The 21,598-nt window shown below is 38.4% G+C and overlaps 1 protein-coding gene across 1 annotated transcript; it reads right to left on the bottom strand.

Annotated features, from left to right (window-relative positions):
• Window positions 1-391: 391 nt before the first annotated feature.
• On the bottom strand, window positions 392-11,884 carry TDO2 (tryptophan 2,3-dioxygenase). The gene is made up of 12 exons (XM_074147462.1): window positions 11,850-11,884; window positions 11,401-11,500; window positions 10,165-10,255; window positions 9,254-9,324; window positions 7,495-7,622; window positions 5,664-5,850; window positions 4,355-4,462; window positions 3,260-3,371; window positions 3,083-3,140; window positions 2,481-2,560; window positions 1,757-1,847; window positions 392-545 (listed from the first exon to the last, which is right to left on the bottom strand). The coding sequence occupies exons 1-12, from the start codon at window positions 11,882-11,884 to the stop codon at window positions 392-394; spliced, it is 1,215 nt and encodes a 404-aa protein (XP_074003563.1).
• Window positions 11,885-21,598: the final 9,714 nt, after the last annotated feature.

The following is a 21,598-nucleotide window of genomic DNA, read 5'->3' as shown; positions in this document are numbered from 1 at the left end:
ATCACGTCCTCAGTTAGAAGTAAATTAGTAACAGCCAGTAGGCAAAGAAACAAATATAAAAATATGTACAAATAAGACATGATCATGATAATTCTGTATAATTTGCTCCCTCTCTCTAGGTGTAGGTTTTAAGAAGCCAACTAAGAGTTACATTGGTCATTGAGTTGAATTGGGGTATTATTTTAGTCAATATAGAGAACTCTACAGATTATTTTATCTACAAACAATTAAGTTTCTTCTATAAGCCTATTGAACTATTCACATAGCTGTCATACATAAATACATATTTACACACCCACACCATGTGAGAATAGCTGTTACATTTGAGGCATAGCACCACTCAAGGTGAAAGTCCTGAAGTTCTTCACAGCAGCCAGTCTAGAAAGGCAGGCTAGTCAGAGTCGTCGCTGCTAAAATAGGAGCTATCGCAGTATTCTGCCGTGTAAAGGAATTTATGAATGGTTGGGTTCATCTTTGGTATCCAGTGTCTTGGCACTAGAAATGTTGAAAGATTGAACAAATCCACAAACACCTTGTATCTGTCACTGAAAAAGACAATTGGAACAATCAATGCTGCGATATCGGCATAGAAGGCATAATTTCAAGATCCTCAGGAATCATTCCATCTCTTCTATTTATCTAATTTTATAAAGAATTATTTTCTTTAAAAGGTTTCTGCGCTAACCTTCCTCCTGAATATTCCTAAAAATTCAATCCTAACTGTTTCTGGGCCATAGCAGATTACACTTAAAGGAAGTATGGTTGCTATAGTCAACATCTTTCTTCTGCAAATGCAAGGTATGTAGGCTGTGATCTCCAGACCTCTGCTCTTGTGGTAGGTATAAAGTAGAATTTATCCAGGAAGAATGTTAACCTGAAATTAAGGGAGAGCAAGAGGGCTTGCTGAAAAAAACAGTGAACATTTAATCTTCGACTTCAATCTAGCCGTCTGCTTTCTATTCCAGCCTCTGTGATGATGGTTGTGACAGGAATCATTGCCCACAGTCAGTAGCTATGTGTGGTTTCTCTTTGAAAACAATCCTCAAAGACGGTCTTCTTAGAAGATGATGCTTTAAATAGCCTTTTTTGACATAATGTTGGTCAGGACATAGTTGCAGCTAAAAGGCTTGAATTGTCCAACTATCTGAATCCTCACATTTGGTGTAAAAAGAGTTCTACCCATTCAGAGAGTTCCGTGCTCAGGCCCCAACCACCGCTTTTAAGATCCTTTGTTGCTTCATCCAACAGAAGGAAATGTTTCTGCTTGTTGTCTGCACAGCTTGAGAGTATTAATTACTATCAGCTTTAAGAGTATATTCAATCCTATATTGACTTACCATAGGTCGTATGATTAGAGGTCATGTCGAGGAATAAGAAACTGTCATCAGTCACACAGTAGATGGGACTTGCTTCCAGCCCGTATCACCTCATTAACTTGGGCTAGATTCCACACAAACTAAGCAGTGCAGGATTCATATTATTGCTATTACAGTAACACCTATATCCCTTGGCTGAGAATTACAAATGGAACTTTGCATGAGTGACCGAAAGGAGTTCTTTTCACCTCAAAAGACTTGAAATGTATATATGTCAACCTGATAAGTAAATGTACAACAGCCAGGAGGAAATGCTGGACCCTCAAAAGAGAAACAGCAGCCCTCTGGCCTCCAACGAACTGTCTGAAATCTGCCTCCTGGCATCAGAGTATCTACAAACTGCATTGTTGCAGGTAATGGGGGAAATGCACTCTCCGTACCTGACTGTTGAGCGCAAATACTGGTACCCTGATGAGCCTCCGGTGCCAGCCTTGCTGCCGATCATTCTGTGCACCATGCAGACATGGTTATCTAAGTAATACAAAAGAAGGACATGGCACATGTTCAGTGTTAAGATATAACCAAAGGGTCACGTCAAGATGTACCACTGCAATACTAAAAATCCTACAGAGATCATACCAAACTACATAGTTTGGTAGAGCGATATACCAAACTACTAGGTCTTCAGCAATGCAGGAGTTAATTATGCCAGTCTGCAGTCAACTAATATAAAATGATTGTTAATACAGAATAAATATACTAATTATTATACATTATTACGCTTTGTTAATACAGAATGAATACATTCACTTATGGATGTCTAGATAGGGAAAGAAGAGAAGGAATATTTGCATATGAAGAGTCATCATGATGACGTTTTGGCAGACATTGGAAAATATATACCTGTCCCTTAAATAAAATTGTTCCCCTAACTTAAAGCATGTTGTAGAAGTGATAGCTATACCTATGTATCTAATGATCACAGAAGCAGCTGTTCATCTTTCCTCTTAGCCGAAGTACAAAAAAATAAAAAGTCATTCCTAATGTACAAACTCAGAAGCTCAATTCTGAAACTCTGGGTATAACTTGTCTCAAAGAGAGTGAAACAGAACAGTTTACTTGCATCTAAAAGAGGGAGTGTCACCATCAAAAAGTGAAACTTACATCTCCATTTGGTCATGAGCACATCGAGATCCATAAGGGAGGTAAGAAGCTGAAAGGGAACCTGAAAACGAGGCTCCTCCCTTGGAAAATGAAAGAGAAGACAGTGAGACCTCTTATAATACGCTATATTTTTCAAAGTCTCACTTCACCAGTGCATAACAGTGACCTCAGGTACATTTTTCCTAAATTGGTATTGAAATGTCAGTCCACATTCTAAGAAATGCTTCTGCCATGTAAGTCTCAATCTGTGCCTTTACCCTTGTATTTGGAAAAATAAATCAGTCTAGGACACTTTGTAAAACAGTTTGAACAAGGCATTTGCTAGTTTCAGTCTGAGGAGCAGCATCTGGTCAGACGTGAAGCAGCTGCCCAGAGAAGCTGTGTAACCTCCACTCGCGAAGATACGCAAAACTCAACTGGACCCAGCCCTGAGCAGCCTGATCTGACCTTCAAGTTGGATCTAACTGAGCTGGGTTTTCGTGGAGGGTTGGACTGGATTACTTTCCAAGGTCTGTTCCAACCTAAATAAACCTGTGCAGCTGTCCTTAACCATCACCCCTCCTCCTGCCAGTAAGCATTAAAGATACATCTTCTAACATTACCTGTAGAAGTAGATCATTAAGGCACCCTTCAGTGCTTTATAAGAGAGTCGTCTTTCTCCTGCAAAATACAAGTCTCCTTAGTTACTGAGTCTCTTGCAAATTTAATGCTATTATGTGATTGCATGTATCACGTATATAAAAAAAAAGTGCATATTGGCATACATTAATACAATCTACCTTTACTAAGCAGATGTTCATGGCGTTTTTCATCAAATAAGGAAAGTAATACATCTTTCTGCTTTTGGAATTCAGATAATAAGTCATCTTTTTCTTCTGATTCTGGTTTGGCCTTTAATATTTAAAAAAAAACCAAACATGTTTTAGAATTCAATAAGGAAAATTAAGCTCTTGAATTACCCATGATGTAAATTCTATTTTCGTCATAAGTACTTTTTAAATTTACATCTTAAATTTAAGAACTGTATTTTCAAACAAAATAGATGAGTCGCTGAGTCACTGTCCTTTAAAAAACACAATTACCACAAAATGTAGAATTAAATTGCTGTCAACAAAATTCAGATGAATGAGTGTTCAAACAAACTGGCAGCTTATCACTTTTCTTTAGGTCTAGAGGCCTTAAAAACACTTAATCTTCATTTGTTTGAAGTCTGATTATTTTATTATTTTTTTCAAGGCAAAAAGAAGACATTCTTGCACAGCTACAAGTAAGGAAATTGTAAATAAAAAAGTCTAGACAAATTAGAAAGTTGTAAACTGATATTCTCAGGAAGTTGATTAATTCTTATGTTATGGTGGTTTTTCCATTAGAAATGTTCTTAAAGCTACAGGTCTTAACAATATTCGGGGATTTTCTTGTCCTTATTTGCCAGTGTAATTCAAATGATCACACAGTAGGAAATTGCCACATACTGTTAAATAAAAATGGGCTGTTTATAGTGACACTCCATACTCACAGCTCATGGGCCCAGATGTTGTGGAGTTTTACTCTGATCTGTAGATGCCAGTACTAACTAAAGATGAGTTATAGTTTTGGTAAAATCAATTTCAGCCCTTCCATTGACACAATCCCTTTCCTTTTGCAATCAAAATAATCCATGTATCACATGATTTAAACCATTTTAGATGTCAAATTACACTTATTCAGATTTCCTGGAAAAGTTTGCAATTTTTTCTGCTTCTTGCAGAGAGAGGCTGCTGAAGATTAAGTGAAGTCAGTGAGAAACTGTGAGTGGACCAAAAGTCAAATTTATGTCAAGCTGTCATTTTGCCAGGTCTCTTTGCTTATAGGTAGATCAACAGCACATTATATACCTGCACCAGGGCAAATTCCTCTTCTAGACCTTTTGAAACATTCACTTCAAATTGTCCCCAGAAATCAAATCCTTCTGCGTCAAGTCCTGGAGTTCTTTCCAGCCATGCCTTTAATAATGACAATAATGTGTTCCAACATTAACAATGCAAGGGCATTACCCTAGAATTACAAGTTCTAGCAACATAAATTATACTGCTAGAGCTGTTCTGGTTTAATATCCCGTAGAAGTGCTTATTGCTGGAGTAAGCACGTCCATGCAGATGATTTATACCTGTGTAATGGTGCTGTGCAAACACACCCACAGGTTCCAGGTTAAATGACCGGTGTTGGAAGAAAAAAATCTGTCTCATTCTAAGAGTATCTTTAAAACCAACTCCCTTGCAGATACAGGAAAACAATCTTATTAGACATTTATAGGATAATTGTAAAGAAAAATCTCAGAAGGAAGATATAGAATCATCTCTACAACCTGTTTTTATCATGTCAGGCTGAATAGCAATTAAGAAGTCTGTGATTAATTTACACCACAACATGTGATGATACAAGACACAAATTTACTTGGCACTTAGCAAAGCTTTCCCTTTGGTTTCCTTTTAATAATGGGAATGAAATTGGGGGAGGATTACAAATCTTTATGGTCAAACTGCCTTTAGATTTCACTTATTTAGCTCCTTCTCATCTGAAATTTCTTACATTCTGTATCAGGTGTCATTAGACAAATGGATAGGGCTAATAAAAGTGGATGCTTTTATTGAGGTTTATACTGCATTATTCTTTGGAAAGTTGTGTTAATTTTGTGTATGAAAATGACAAGGGAGTTAGAGAAATTACTGTGAGTCGTTCATAACTTTATCATTACATCAAGGTAAGTGATAATGAAACATTTGTTAAACATCTTTTCTCCTTTCCATTTTGGGTTGTCATTTTTCATTTTCTTTTTTTAACCTCTCTAGTAGCCATCAATAACAGTGGAAATATTTTTGAAGTTCTTTTCTAAAAAGGGTTTATGGTCATGAAAAATGATTTGAATGAAACAGAACATTTATATTCTGAGCTCATATTTTCACAATGCAATTTCCTAGTTTAACAGTCAGACTTGTCAGACGAGGAAATGCTGTGAAAAATCAGTTGGTTTACTAATGACTAAGTCTCTTTCATACAAAATTTGGTTAAGAATCCAAAACGTAACTGACTGGGAAGTTGCCAGCATGCTTGCTTCTCTCAAGGAAGAATTTGTCACTGACACCAATGAAGGACATTCTAGGAGATAGGGGGAAACAAAGTAAGGTGTAAGACAGACATTGTTACCTCCACCAGTTGCAGTAGCGTTGGTTCTTGCTCTGATTTAAGCAGTAGTTCATAATCCTGTCCCTTGAAGTTATCACGATAATGCCTTCTGTTATAGGGGACTCTCAGACTTTGGGGAACACCAATTTTGTTCTCTAGCAAGCGAAACTGCAGGCTCTGAAAACCTGAGGCTGGGCTTAGGTAGTATCTTTGGGAACAGAATAAAAGATACAAAAATATTGGATATTATTTTACAATAAGGTAAACTGTAAATAGGGTTCTCTGGTTCTCAACAAAATAAAAAAAATACATATTTCACATTTGGAGAATAGCAAATAGATATATGCGCGTTTTTTATGATTGCAATTAAGAAAAAAAACCAAGCAGTTTTAATGCAGCTAGAATGGATGTATAACATACTCTAATTTTCTAGGTATATAGTGTTTGTGCATACATAGATATTATGCATACTTATGTTTATACTGTGTTTTAAAATGGCAGCTTTGTGTATGTGATGTACAGGAGGAAACATGTCCTTTCCAGACAGAATAAGCAGCTTCACCCCAAATAGCTATTACAAAAATTTCCCCATCGTTAAAGTGAAAATGAATGCACTTCAAATAGGATTGTTATATGGAATAATTTCTATGCATACAATAGAACAATGTTTAGAAAAAACATTTAGTGGGTTTCATTGGAGGGATTCATTAATGGGATTCTTTCAGAGTTAAATAGTGTGACCATGCTGAAAAAAATAATTTAATAAAAGTAATCTAAAATCCCGCATTGCTATATAATTGTAATGGACTTTGAATTGCAAGTGTAAGATTTGGCAGAAACAGATCGTTGCTTTGATCTTACATTTACTTATCAAATGACAGTATGTTGTTGAAAAGCAGAAGCAAGAATGCACCAAAACAGAGGATTAGGTCTTGGATTTCCCCTGCTGTTGTGTAATGCTAGGCAATACAGATGTTTCAAACTTCCAAGAGAAGCAAAATTGTAGTTTCATGTGCTTTTTAGTTAGGGAACATTAAAAGACAGAAATGAAAGGGTACTAAAACAATGCAGAAGTGGATGGGATGCTGGGCAGCACTGAGGTCACAAGTCAGATAGGTCAGGGATGCAATCAGAACAAGAACGGGAAGGCAGGCAGTGGACGAATCTGTCACACACGGTAGTGTAGTAGAAGGTCACAGCTGAACTGAGGGAAGAGATAGAAATGCCATGGGAGAGGTGAGGCAAGCCAAGGCATCCCAAAGAAAGCCTGGGCAGAAGAGCTACCAACTACCAGCCCAGCAATACATTGGGCAGCTACTAGAGAGCAGAAGTTATTGTGGGGAAAGAAGAGTCAGCAATGCTTCCTTCATCCACTTGAACCCTGCAGACCGATTGAAAACATGATGCAAGGAAACACTGTGCAAATCAAGACAACTGAAATATCTATTCAATAATCTAGGGAGAGTGCATTTCTCTCACTCAAGCACTTCTATCATTTTCCATAGGACATGGCTGCAACTGCGCAGAGGTAAGTTTCAAGTAAATTGTTCATGGAAACGTGAGCTATTTCTATTGTTTCAACTTTTTACTCTGAAACTGTTCAGCAGCACCAGAAATAAACATCAACAATTAACTTGTACTTCGTTGCAGAGCATGCTGGACTCACACTCAACCTCAACTTCTTAATTGACCCTTGTACTCTAAGGTCACAGTTGCTTCTCTAAGGTAGGCTCTCACCTTACTGAATGGCGCATGTACTACAAGCTGCCAAGGCACGTGCAAAATTCACAATCAGTTCTAAGGATGGGAATTATCGGTTCATGGATTGCTGTGGAGGAATATAAGTATCTACCTGAAATCAAAGAAGTCCAGTGCAGTCATAGTTTCCAAAACTGAGAACTGTTCCACAAGTAATTTCAGAATCATTGAAATTCTGTTCATTCGAGTAATAACCTTCAGCATGTTCCTTTCATCTCTCACCTGTAGAAAAAATAGACCATAAGCAGACAGAATCGTGTTCTCTTTATACTCTAACTATTTATTTCAGGGCTTTTCACTGTCATACATCACTATAGTTCCCAAGTCCTTTCCATATGAAATCCATAGCAGCAGAATCTCATATTGAATAGAGCGTGCCCTGTTTTTAAGTGAAACTACAATCTTCAAAGATTGAAACCCTTTTTTCTCTGAATGATGATATAGTACAACTAGGCCAAATATATAGGATTTTTTTTTCTTTTCTACATTTTTGACTGAAATACAAGTCACCACAAGAAATTAAATTCTACACCAAAATAATTTATATCACGATCAGTTTCAATGATTACAATGCTATTTTCAATGATATATGATACAATTTGATAATTATATTATGCTTTCGATTCAAATCACTTCTACAATCATTTCTACTACTGTGAAGGAAGAAGCCATAAGGTAGGTTGAGAAGCAGAACAATCTGAGAGGTATGTCAGGAGATCACATCTAAAAAGATGCATTTGCAAGCAGAGAAAAACAGAGAACACTACACCAGGTGGGAAATCAAAAATATTAAATGGAGAACTCAGAAGCTCTCTTCTGGCTAAGTTGAACACTTTGCCTGCAGAGGACTCTGCTAAAATTCCTACTAGCTTCAATGGAATCAAGTTTCTCTCTAAGACCAGGGCACACAACCAGGAAATATCAAACTACAAAAATGAAAGATTACAACCATTTCCTTAATTGTTTTGCTTTCTACTTAACCTTAACATTGGCATTTCAAATTCTGATTATCAGCAGTGTTTCATTTTTCACAAAAATAAATAATGAAAAATTATTCTACTTAGGAATAACTTATTTTGATTGGTTATAATTTGATATAATGTTCAACTAAAAAGCCAACAAAATAATGAATGTGCAGGACAAAAAAGAACATTTTCATTGGACATTATGATAAAAAGGTTCCTTCTTTCAGTCTGGTCTACTTTCAAATTTTCTTCATATACAAATACTCATTATGTTATTCAAGGTATTTCTCACATTACATGCAGTCAGCCTTTTTCTTTGTGGATGTAGTATCAGATTTTCCTTTGTTATCTGTTGTTATGAGGTGTGTTTAGCTTTGGGCAAATGTTTAGAGGTGTTCCAAATATTCCTATTATATTTGCAATTTTCAGAAATTGTACATGGTGATTTTGATTATTGCTTTTCTGTTGGATTTCATAATACACAACTACCGAAAAGACTTTTCCTTTCATATAGCAGGTATTGGATGGAAGGATATAGTACATAAACTTCAAAAAGTTGAACAAAAAAGTTCGACAGAAGTGACTTTTCAACATCAAAATATCTGTTAGCCCTCTGGGTTTCAGTTTTGCCTCTGAGCATGCTTTTTCTACAAGTTAAGTTTCTGCAGTTACCAGTATCTGCATTTTTTGCAGATCAAATGTCTGTACTATCAGGATATATGAGCCACTCAGCCAAATTTCAGTGTTTTGTTGGGTTTTTTTTAATGCTGTTTTCAAAAAAATAGCACATGTTCCTTCAGTAAACCCAAATATATCAGGCTCAAAGGCAGGAGGCAAGAGAAAGAGAGGGCTGCATTTTCCCAAAATTAATAGTTGCTCTTAACTTACGTGGCCATTTTGAAAGATCTCCCGCACAGAGTCCATTTCCCATAGAATCTGCTTAAACCAAAGTTCATAAGCTACAACAAGAAAGGCATTGTTAGCACTAGCTTCAGCGTTACTTTGTTTTTAATTCATAGCATTGAAGAAGTAAAACTTACATTTTGATTTTAAATGAGTAGCCTACATTTGCACTGCTGGTGTATAAAAAGATGCTGATACGCAAATGAATTACCTGTTACAGTATGCTGTCCTTTACCTATACTGTTACATGAAATAATCTAATGTTGAGAGTGTTGTCAGATTTTTTCAAAGCATGTCTTATAGATATTTGATGTTCAGAATGTTCACTACAAAAGAGGGAAAGAAAATCTAGATCTGATACTGCAATAAAAGCTACCCCCAGAGCTGCTTACAACCTTTACATCATCTACAAGTTTACTGTCAATAACAGGAAAATATCATCAGGTCAGTGCCTGCAAAACATGGGGATATTAACGGTTAGGGAGCACCTAGTCACTATGTTGTCTTCTAGACAGACTCTGGGTGGTTAAAACTTCATTGAAGTTTCAAAGAAGGCATAAGCCAACACACAAAATTTGGCTACAATAAATCGCATAGCAATGTGTTACTAAGACAGGGAATGTGTTTCACCACCTTAATTTCTCTAGAAACAGAACCATCCAAATCTTGGTTTACCAATCCAAAGGTTATACTTATGGCTTCATAAGCATAGCATTGATTGCAGCCTTAAAATGAGATAGGGATATATACAGACATAAATGCAGATAAAAGACAGAGCAATTGTAGGGATTGTGTCTAAAATGAAAACAAATTGTGTATTGCTTGTTTCAGGACTGAATAACTCTCTATGGCAAAAATGCTGGTCAGCCACCCCTGAACTTCTCCCAGTCACTTACCTTGGTGCGTCACAATGAAAAGATGTTCATCGTGGATTTTGTTTCCTTTCTTCTCACTCTGAAGTTCTTGAGCGTTCAATATTTTGTTCAGCTTCAAAATAAAGATAGGACTGTTATTTAAAGTTCTCGATTCTGCTATTAGCAATGGTAGTCCTACTGTGTAGAGCTAATATGTAAGGATATTTTTTAAAAAAATATATACATATATAGGCCTCATATTCCAGGCTGTATGAGAAGTTAGACTGAATGGTCTCAGGTGTCATTTTTACTTTTTAATTTAAAAAAAAAGTCTTGCCTAACATGAAAAGTTTACATACCTCAAGTAATAAAGTTTGGAAAGTCATTTTAAGGATATTTTCAATTCTAAAAATGAAAAAAAAAAATATCCAGCATGTTTTCCAGATCCTAATCTATACTGTTGTGTTCCATGAAAACAGAGTTCCTATATTAAAATTCTGTGTAATCATGCAATAACATCTGCACAAGAACTCTGATTTGAGTCTATACTAGTTATTTCAGTTCTGGCATTACTAGTTGTTGTACTGAGTCAAGTTTACAATCTAATCATAGTTGGTTTATCATAGTTGTTTTAGAAGAAATCTTTGCAAGATTCCATGTAGTATGGCAACAAATCAGTCTTCTGTTCACAAGCACAAAGTAATTCCACTCACTTCAGTTCATGCTGTCACCAAAAAAAATATGTCCGGATTCTTTTATTACTTATGGCATTTTATCTTTACTTCTCTCTTAATTACTTCTAGTTGTCGCAATTTTTTGTTTGGGTTTTTTTTGTGACCCTCCTTAGTCAACATCCCACCCCCTAGATTTCCGCAATATATTTTTCCTGCCAAATATTCTGGGCTTTCATGCAATAATTCAGGGAAGTTGCACATGGCCTGCTGATGTGGAAAAATTGCCAAGTGGTGACTGCCAGACCAAAGAAAGCCTTTTGTGGTACACCACTTTAGGTTTACCAATACAAATAATTCCCTCCCAAAATCTCCCAAATATCCAGCTTCCCTGCAGTTTGAGAAGCCATCCCACAGTCCACCTGCACCATCACAGTTGAGATGGGCACCTGTGCCTGTGAGTACATGTGGTGAGCTCAGGTAGACAAAGAGCTCTTGGAGTCCTTGTCTTAGTGACTGGCTGACTGCTGGGAGAAGCATCAATCACAGGTCCTCACTCAAGTCTTCAGAGAGACCAGGGCAGCAAACACGAAATCCTTAAACTTACTTGTAGGTAGTCTCCATAGACAAGTCCACCTCTGCTGGCTTTATTTATCCCTTCTTGTGATTTGTCATCTTTTTCATCTTCCAAAGAGAGCTTGCTAAATCTAAGAAGAAAATTAAGTAAACATATAAGCTATTTAATTAAAGGCCTATGAATATACCTGCCTTTTTACTAACAGGTGCATCTACAATTCAAACAATGCTTTGTTTGGAGAAAATGAACCACTAAAGCAGGCTTTTGAGAAAAACAGTACACTTGAAATACATCTTGTCACAGTAACAGCTGGTAGCATTACATCTAGTTTACCAAATAACAAGCGCTCAAACAAGTCCAATCTCATTTCCTTTAGAGATAGCTACAGCTGTCTAATTTCTCTCTGAGCTTTCATATTTTATGTTAACATATCATTTGAACTAACGTTATGAAGCAAAACACAGGAATGAAAGACTCACAGGTAGTTGTTCCCCGCGAAGGGGCACCCGCTCATGATTCCAGGATCCGAACTTGCTGAGCTGCGCGCCAAGGAATATACTCCGTTAGTGTTCCCAAAACCGCTGCAGTTGCCTTATATGTAACCTTATCTAACTGCCTAGGCCAACCCCCAAATTCTCTTCCTTAGCCCTCAGCCCATTCCCACTATTCAATAATTACAGAAACTATCGCAGCACAAAGGTCAATAAGTCCATGTGCTGTTGGCTCTCCAGGTTTTGGGTTGTTTGTTTTTCAATCAGTCAAAACAGAAATGGCTGGCATACTTGCTTTGTCCTATGGCACACACCTTTTGTGCTTTTCACTGCAAAGTTTCCACCAGCTGCTTCTCTGGGGACCAAGGCTGATGGAAGGGGTAAATCGATAAGAGGTCTGGATCTGAGAAAAAGGCCATATTTAACAAATTCAACAATTGTTAAAGTAGGTCTTTAACTTTCAGCCCTTTGTATCAAGATAGCAACATACTTTTAAGTTTTAAAAGTGAAACGTATGGAAAAGGAAAGAGGAGGGGAAGGTAAAGAGAACGTATTTCTATGGCAGACTGAATAATCCTTGTAAGAGATCTCAAGTAATACACATACATTCAAGAAATGTGCACAGATTAAGTAAAAGAACTAAGAATAATCACATACATCTCATGCCATTTTTTCCAGTGGGTTAATTCATGAAAATTTCCTAATTTTATTTCCTCACGCAAAAGTTTCACTCTCATTTGTTGACAAATGTTACCCAATTCTGTTTAATCATCAGCTTAACATATAACTAGGGTGCACTGCTTTCCTGCTTGCCAGCCTTTTCTGAAAAAAAAGTTAATATTCAGTTTTACTGCAAACAAAGCTACAGGGCCCCTGTGACCCCAGACCATTTGCTCTCTGCAAGACTTACACTGCTTACTGGTGTCTGTGTGGTGGTTTCAGCTGTTCCAGTCACCTAAGAGTAGCTGGCTCATAAAAAAAAGTCATACGCAGTACATGGGTGATGGGATGTGTACTCTTCTAAGCCAGATGCCAGATGTCAGTCTATACAAATATTAGCTTAAAACTAGGCTGAGCCAGAAGAAAAGTAGGGCTCAAGTGAAGCAACCCATCAACAAGGTCAAGGTGTTCTTTCCTTCATGCTGTAAAACCTGACAGAGTAAAATAATTCTCTCATCACACACATCTATACATCTGCTTAGGATGCAGGCAAATAGAGATGAAGGTGAAGACTGGGCCCTGGCACATACATGTTGAAAACTGTGCTTTTCACCATCCCATTTGCACTCAAACAACTTGATTAAAAATGTAATAATATAAACTCTCACATTCACAGATCTTAAAGACATGGAAAAGGAATGTTTATCTTGTCATTTCTATAAACCTTCACCTGAAACATCCAGATTGAGCCTCCACAGTCAAATTAAATTTTCTGTTGCCTTTTCTCATGACACAAGCAAAGAAAGAGTGTGAACCTACTAAAAATAGGGACAGTTGAAAAATATTGAACTCTTAACCTCACCAAAGAGGTTACTGTCTGTTTTCTTGTGCACTTTTATTTTCTTCTGTGGCACACAGAATAATAAACTTCCAGAGCAATAGTCTCTGAAGTTCAGCCTTTGTATTGTCTACCTATTAGGTGCAGAACTTTGAAGCTCTTTTAAACGGTGCTTAACAAAACATTAACTACCTATTTAGGAAGTAATACTACCTGTAATTGGTTCAGCATTGCCAAATTCTCTCAAAATTTGAAGATACTATACGATCTCCCTTCTGATTCAGCAACAGACAAGCTTCAGTCAAATAAATGAGCCAGTCTACAACAATTTAGAAAGTTATTTCCAGTATTTTCTGGGCTGCAGAAGGAAGAGTATGGCCAGTAGGTCGAGGGAGGTCATTCTCCCCCTCTACTCTGCACTGGTGAGGCCACAACTGGAATACTGCGTCCAATTCTGGGCTCCCCAGTTCAAGAGAGATGGGGAACTACTGGAGAGAGTCCAACATAGGGCAACTAAGATGATTAAGGGATTAGAGAACCTCCCTTACGAGGAAAGGCTCAGAGAGCTGGGGCTCTTTAGCCTGGAGAAGAGAAGGCTGAGGGGAGACCTTATCTATGTTTACAAGTACCTAAAGGGTGGGCTGAAGGATGATGGAGCTGGACTCTTTCCAGTGGTTTCCAGTGATGGGACGAGGGGCAACGGGCACAAGCTGGAACACAGGAAGTTCCATTCAAATATGAGGAGAAACTTCTTTACGGTGAGGGTGACAGAGCACTGGAACAGGCTGCCCAGGGAGGTCGTGGAGTCCCCTTCTCTGGAGATTTTCAAGACCCGCCTGGATGCAGTCCTGAGTGATGTCCTCTAGGCAATCCTGCTTTAGCAGGGGAGTTGGACTAGATGATCTCTAGAGGTCCCTTTCAACTCTGACAATTCCGTGATTTTATATTTCCAACACATTCAAACTCTCCGTTTAGGGACCTCAGAGCTGATTGGTCCCAAAGCACCTCCATCCTAAAAAACACCAGCCTAGTAACGCTTATGAAACTTGACAATCCAGCTGGAACACATCCCCTACCCATTGATCTTGCTCGATGACCATGTTCACTTTCTCCTGTCAAATTCTCTTGCGCCGTTGCATTTAGAAAGCTCGGTTATGTCCAGGACCCTACTGCTGAGAGGACATTCCCAAGTGTCTCCTATTCCTTTATCACCAATATCTGTCTTTTCATCAGTTCCTTTTGTATTTCACTAGCAACCAAGAACCTTATGACATACATGAGAGGATTCAAAAATATGATTCTCCAAATCATCAGAAAATGGCAAAGACATTGAAAAAAAGAAACAAGAATAGTTTGTTTCAAGCCCACAAGCGGGCAACAAGCACATTCCTCTAGCCGTGTTTGTACAACATTATGCTTTGATTTAAAATAAGAAACAAAAGTATCTTTTGCAGTGCTGTCAATACATGAAACATTTTTCAAAATATTCACTCAGAAGATCCTAGAAAAACCCCAACAATTTAACAATGCAAAAAGAGAGATGGTAAGCTCAAGTTCTGTATTTTTATGAGAAGCAAAAAACAAATGTGTGTTTAGGAAAAAAACAATACTTCATAAATTTGTTTTAAAATGTTGGAAGTGGCCTCATGTTAACTTCTTGAGCAAAAGCCTTACCTTTCCTGGGCCCTGCCTCAAAAACAAGCAAACAAAATGAGACCCCTGTATTCATGTTTTATAGAGAGAAGCAAAAACAAGTATGGGACTGAAAGCTTTGTAGATTGACCGTTTCCTGAAAAGCTGGGTAATATGGATAATATTATCCTTGCACCCATTCTTTTCAGGAAAATTAATCTCATACTAGCTGAGTTCTGCTCTCTATCCATCTCTATCCAACTACAACAGACCTCAAACTGTCCAAGATCAGTGGAAAAGATACATTAATGACGACTTAAAACCCCCAAAATAAACACATAAGACAATACAGAACTATCATTCACTCATCTTACCGCCTACCTTCATGTGATTTCAGTAAGGCTTAACAAGCGTGTAATGACTTTGGTACTAACAAAAGTTTTTAAAAAGTGACTTGTACTACCTGGTTATGAAATTGTCTGTTGGCGGTGTAGGTGATAGCACAGACTGAAAGAGCCCTTAGGTTTGGCTCAACTGAGAGCCATCATCTCTGGTTTGGCTGCAGACACCCTTAGAAATAAATGTGCTTCTGCCATGCTGCTCAAATGTGGTCCTCATCATAGGGACCTGATTTTCCTTTCAGTGGTTTGAGTGGCTTTTATGTCCTGACAGAGATTTTACAGCTACTTTGCCATCTCTTTATACTAGCATAATCATAAACAAGCCTTGATGAAAAAGCCCTTCCATGTGAATATATCTGAAAGCAAAACATAACCTTAATTTTAGTTGATGGTATTACTTTTTTTCTCAAAATGTACCATCATTTCCCTTTTTCATGCTGAACACTCAGAACCACATAGGGGCAGATGTAACCACACACAGAGCTGCTTGTTCATGCTGTGGATGACTGAGTAAGGCTAAGAAAACCAAGGGTTTGTGCACGCCCTTGAACTTTTATTTATTTATTTACTTTTAATGCTTGAAAATCAGACAGAGAGACTTCTGTTAATCCCAGAACCATATCAGAGGAGACTAACCTTCAGCAGAGTGAGAACATTCCACTTTGTGACTGGGCTGAATACAAGGCAAACAGCAGAAAAAAACCCCAAAGTTTTCGAGAACTGTACTTTGTGGCCTTCAAACAACCATGGCCTTCATGACCAACAATAGGAATTGTTAAGCACCCTTCTTAATCCACCCTTGGCCTGTTATTTTGTTTACCTCCCCTTCCCCAGTTGTTGACATGGGGTGCTGGTCTAGCTTTGCTCATCTTGGCTGCAACAAGGTCACAGAGAAGAGACAAGCCGAACTTGGACAGAAAAAGTGATTTGTAAGGGCAAAAAGGGGAGTGTCCTTCTAGCCTGGCCAAGTGGAGGTTTGATGTAAGGCAGAGGTGGCCTGTAGCATATTTTGTAGATGCAGCTGGAGCCAAGCGTCTGCGCATTTTTATTGTGTGGGGCTCTCTGTCTAAAACACTAGTCCCATGAGGACAGGTAAATAACAATGATCTCCTATGTAGTGTCAGGAATCCAACAAGAGTCTTCTCTCCTGCTAAATTAGAAGTGACCTGGTCACCCAAGCCAAATCTCAAGTTATCCTACACGAAATCACTTATGCAGAAGAAAAAATGCACACACAAATGGTTTGGAGAGTGTCACCCATTCTTCTGCTCAAACTCTCATTCTGATTACAAAATCATCACAGATCAATTTGTTTTTCCAATGTTCATTAACTTGAATAAAAAGCTTGGAGACCTTCTGGCTACAAACAAGTGACGCTCGAAGCTTCCCAACACTGTTGTCCCAGAATTACAGACTAGAAGTTGTCCAGAACAGAAGGTTTCTACCTACGTTAACAGTGGCTGCAGTGAATTAGATAAAAGATCCAAGTAGGTCATGCCATCCTGAAGAGTTTCTAGGAGAAAGTAGAAGATATCTTGAGATGAGCTATTGGAACAAAACAATCAAACATTAAAAAACAAACTAAAACAAAACAAGAAACAACCCCCTCAAAAAAAAACCGCTAAAAAGCAAGCTTGCAGTGAGGTAATTTCCCCAGTGTCTCCATCTAACTTTCCAATGTTGATAGTCCAGGACCTCCTAGGATACCTGTATCCTTGCATTTAATAACGCCTTGTCTGTGAATCCACAGCCTGCAGCAATGAGTTCCATAAGTGAAGCCTATATGATGTGAAAGAGCATTTCCCTGTGCTAGTTTCAAACTTCCTGCCAAGCAATCACGTAATTTTAATTTCCATTTGATACTAAGTCATGGCTTGGAGCTTATGAAAAATAACTGTACTAAACCATTATAGTACTATACCATAATTCATAGATTCATAGATTCATAGATTGATCCAGGCCGGAAGGGACCTCCAAAGGTCATCTAGTCCGACCTCCCCGCAGTCAGCAGGGACACCCCCAACTAGACCAGGTTGCCCAGGGCCTCGTCGAGCTTCACCTTGAATGTCTCAAGGGAAGGGGCCTCAACCACCTCCCTGGGCAACCTGTTCCAGTGTTCCACCACCCTCATGGTAAAGAACTTTTTCCTAATATCCAATCTAAATCTCCCCTTCTCCAGCTTAAAACCATTGCCCCTCGTCCTGTCGCTGCAGGCCTTTGTAAACAGACCCTCCCCAGCCTTCCTGTAGGCCCCCCTCAGGTACTTGAAGGCCGCTATGAGGTCTCCCCGGAGCCTCCTTTTCTCCAAGCTAAACAACCCCAGCTCCCTCAGTCTGTCCTCATAGGAGAGGTGCTCCAGCCCCCTGATCATTTTGGTGGCCCTCCTCTGGACCCGCTCCATCAGGTCCATGTCCTTTCTATATTGAGGGCTCCAGACCTGCACACAGTACTCCAGGTGAGGTCTCACCAGAGCAGAGTAAAGTGGCAGAATCACCTCTCTGGATCTGCTGGCAACACTTCTTTTGATGCAGCCCAGGATGTGATTGGCCTTTTGGGCTGCGAGAGCACATTGCCTGCTCATGTCCAACTTCTCGTCAATCAGCACCCCCAAGTCCCTTTCCTCAGGGCTGCTTTCTAATACCTCATCCCCCAGTCTGTATTTATACTGAGGATTGTTTCTTCCCAGGTGCAGAATCCTGCACTTGCATTTGTTGAACCTCATGAGGTTCATCTGGTCCTAGTCACCCTTTTCTGCACTTGTGCAGATTCTTTCGTGACCTTTTTGAGATGAAGCATTCAAAATGGCGGTTGGTCTGTTCTCCCAAGTAATAAGTGACAGGACAAGAGGAAATGGCCTCAAGTTGAGCCAGGGGAGGTTTAGGATGGATATTAGGAACAATTTCTTCACAGAAGGGGTTATCAATCACTGGAACAGGCTTCTCAGGGAAGTGGTTGAGTCACCATCCCTCGAGGTATTTAAAAGACGGGTAGACGTGGTGCTGAGGGACATGGTTTAGCAATGGGTTTTGTCAGTGTTAAGTTGATGGTTGGACTCAATGATCTTAAAGGTCCCTTCCAACCTACATGATTCTATGATTCTATAAAAGGCAAATACCTTTTTGATTTATAGATGTGAGCATAGTTACTTCCATAAAATTACAGTAACGAAGGATTTGTCTCTTGGACAAAACTGCAGCTATAATAGTGAAATGCGGCATGGCAGCTACTGGTAGGTTTTGGTTTACAAGATACAACTCAATTTGTGCAGGTGAAGCACCTAGTACCTTAAGCCAGAACCTCACTGTGCCGGTTGCTATAGAAGCACTGAACAAAAATCACTTCCCCAGCCAATTTAATGGTATAACAAGCGACAGACAGGTGAATCAATACATATAAAAAGAAGGTAAAGAGAAGAAGATAAATTTGGCACCAAAACATGTCATCTGCTCAAATGCGTGTTTTGTTATTTTCAAAACCGGAATTGCTACTTAAGTAGCATTTGAAATTAAGAGTCTGCTTTAAGAAAAATAAAATTTAGTGATTCAAGGCTAAAACAAACAAGCTTAAGCTTGATGCAATATTAATAATCCAATCAGACATTTGTATCTGGGGGAGGAACAGAGCTCAAGGTCTTTCAAACTACAAACAAAGAGAAGAGAGAGTGCTGCAAGAATTTTATTTATTTATTTTTTAATATTGTATTTGTTCTACTTCTTAAACACAAAGAACTGTGTTGTCACTTCTCAGCATACCTTTAACTCCCATTTACATTTCATGTGTACCAGCACAATCCCTCCCCTGCTGTCTATCATTTGCGGCTCAGCAGAATGCAGCAGAATTTCTTTCACATTGCACGGTATCAGACCCTGTTAATTCTGGTACCAAACTTCCTACTCCAAGATGTGCTTAAAAATAAACTCTTCTTAGATTACCATCAGTTCCTCCTACACCTGTATTTTCTAACTGCACAGCACTTGTGCTGATTGTGCTTTCACTGGTTGTCTGCGAGCTGTACTCCGACAGAGAAGCAGCCTGCTCTCTGAATTGTCCCAGAGGGACAATTTGTCGTCCTCACGTTCTGACTGATAATTATTTCCCAACTATTGAGAAAATGTTCTTTCACTGTTTTTGCCAAAACTCCTTGTATCAATATCAGCCAAAACTATAAACTCTGGAAAAACAACAAATCTTGAATATGTGCCACAGAGTTGTCTCAAAGCCAACCTACCCTCTTTTAATGCCGTGCAGCCACACATTGTAAGGTGCAAATCTTTAGTATAGGAAGGCTGTTGGTTTTCCCCTCCTAAACATCTGGATCCTCATTACCAGTCAGGTACAGCAAAATCAAAATCTGGGGCCAGAAGCTACTCCTGTGCCTCCACGTGGCTCTATTCGTGCTGCTGTTTAACCCCTGGCTCAGCTGGCTAGCAAGTGCAAAGGTTCAGGACAAACGCTGATAACAATTTGCTAATCTGATGCTATTCAATATTATCATTAAGGGCTTGGATGTCGGAATAGGTTGCACACATCTTAAACTGACAAATTAGAACAGCCTGGAAGGTATAATAGCATGCTGGCAGATGGGGCTAGAATTCAAAATTATCTTAATGCACTGAAGTAAATTATGTGCAGCTTCAGTGATGCAAAGGGTAGTTCTTTGAACTTCAGCTGTGACAATCAAACTAGCAAATACAAAATTCATTAGAAATTATCTGGATATTTTAGTAATTAAAAAATAACATGTTAAGCAACAAAAGGCAAAACTGAAAAGAGCAAATTTTATACTGGAAATTTTCTACGTGGCATGGAAACCCTCCTCTCCATCCAGCATCAGAAAGGATTTGTCTGTTGTATTGTGTCCTGGGGACCACTCTTCAAGAAAGATGAAGACCACTTGGAAAGAGCTCAGAAGAGAATGGCAAGAATAACAAATGTTTGGTGTAAAAAATACAGCCCATTAAGAGAGATGGGAAGAATTATACTGTGGTGGAAAGAGATAAATACTTTTGTTTCAGAGGGAAGAACAATAAATACATTTCAATATACAGAGGGACAGGAAAAGGAGTAACCAGTTTAAATTATGGCAAGATAAGACAGACATAAGAAAACAAAAAATAAAGACATTTCTAGTATCTGTAGAGCACTAGAAAACCTTAATGAGAGCTTGTAATTTCTCCAGGCACACCTGATTCCGCCTTCATGCCGAGAGATGGGCCAAATGAGTCCTCAGATCCCCTTTTTCTGCAGTCCCCCTCTATTGCTGAATCCACTGGCATACTCACTTTGAAAGAAAGAGCAAGACATGCTTGCATTTACAATTAACTACATACATTTTCCACATATCCCAGCATTTGTCATGAAATGGCAATGACAATGCACTGTTACAGTACAGGTAGTGGTCACTTCCTTTTGTTCCTGCTCCATTTTTCCTTTTTTAGTAATATTTTTGTATGAATGGAGTATAAGTATTTGCAGCCACCTATATTTGCAAGTGCATTACTTGTTCTGTCTTAAAAGGAGATAATGTTTGAAACGGTTCTACTGAAAAAAAGAGCACTAGGCAAAACATTATAAGAAGCATTAATATCTATAAAGCACTTGCAGAAATAACCTCATACAATGAAATACTTCAGCAATTTCCGGGGGAAAAAAATTGTCCAATGAAAGCTAGATATGCACCAAATGTATATCTGTGGGTATGTATTTTCTCTCAGAGGCTCATAAGAATTTCTACAAGATATTTTGCTGCAACTAGGCTATAAGGAAATAACTTCATCAGAAACGCATTAGCTATTTGTCTCAGCAAATAACTATGTAGTTATGCTGGCTGCATTTTTTTTTAATTTAGCACTGAAAGAGAAAAATTGAACAGGACTGAAGACTGATTTTAAATAACGTTTCGACTACAAAATTTACAGTGTGCATGAGTACAAAAAATGGGGACCACCTCTGTCATCGGTTGGTTTTCCTAAACTGTACTACATTAAGTATTAGGGAATGTGCTGTTTAGATAACCAGATACACACTGCAAGGAGCGGTTAAACCAAGCTCCCTGTGACCAATTTATAATCAGAAAGTTATCTGTGTAAGGTATTTGGGAAAAATTAATACAAGATGGTTGGTCTTCGCCCTCTAGTGTTAGCTTAAGAATTAATGTAGAACAACCATCAAAGAAAGAAAATTTTATAAATTAATTTCTTTTCTAA

Source organism: Numenius arquata, chromosome 5 (genome assembly GCF_964106895.1).
Source record: "Numenius arquata chromosome 5, bNumArq3.hap1.1, whole genome shotgun sequence".
Classification (NCBI taxonomy): Eukaryota; Metazoa; Chordata; class Aves; order Charadriiformes; family Scolopacidae; genus Numenius; species Numenius arquata.
Note: the sequence above shows the minus strand (reverse complement) of the source record. Positions and strands in the feature narration are given on the sequence as shown.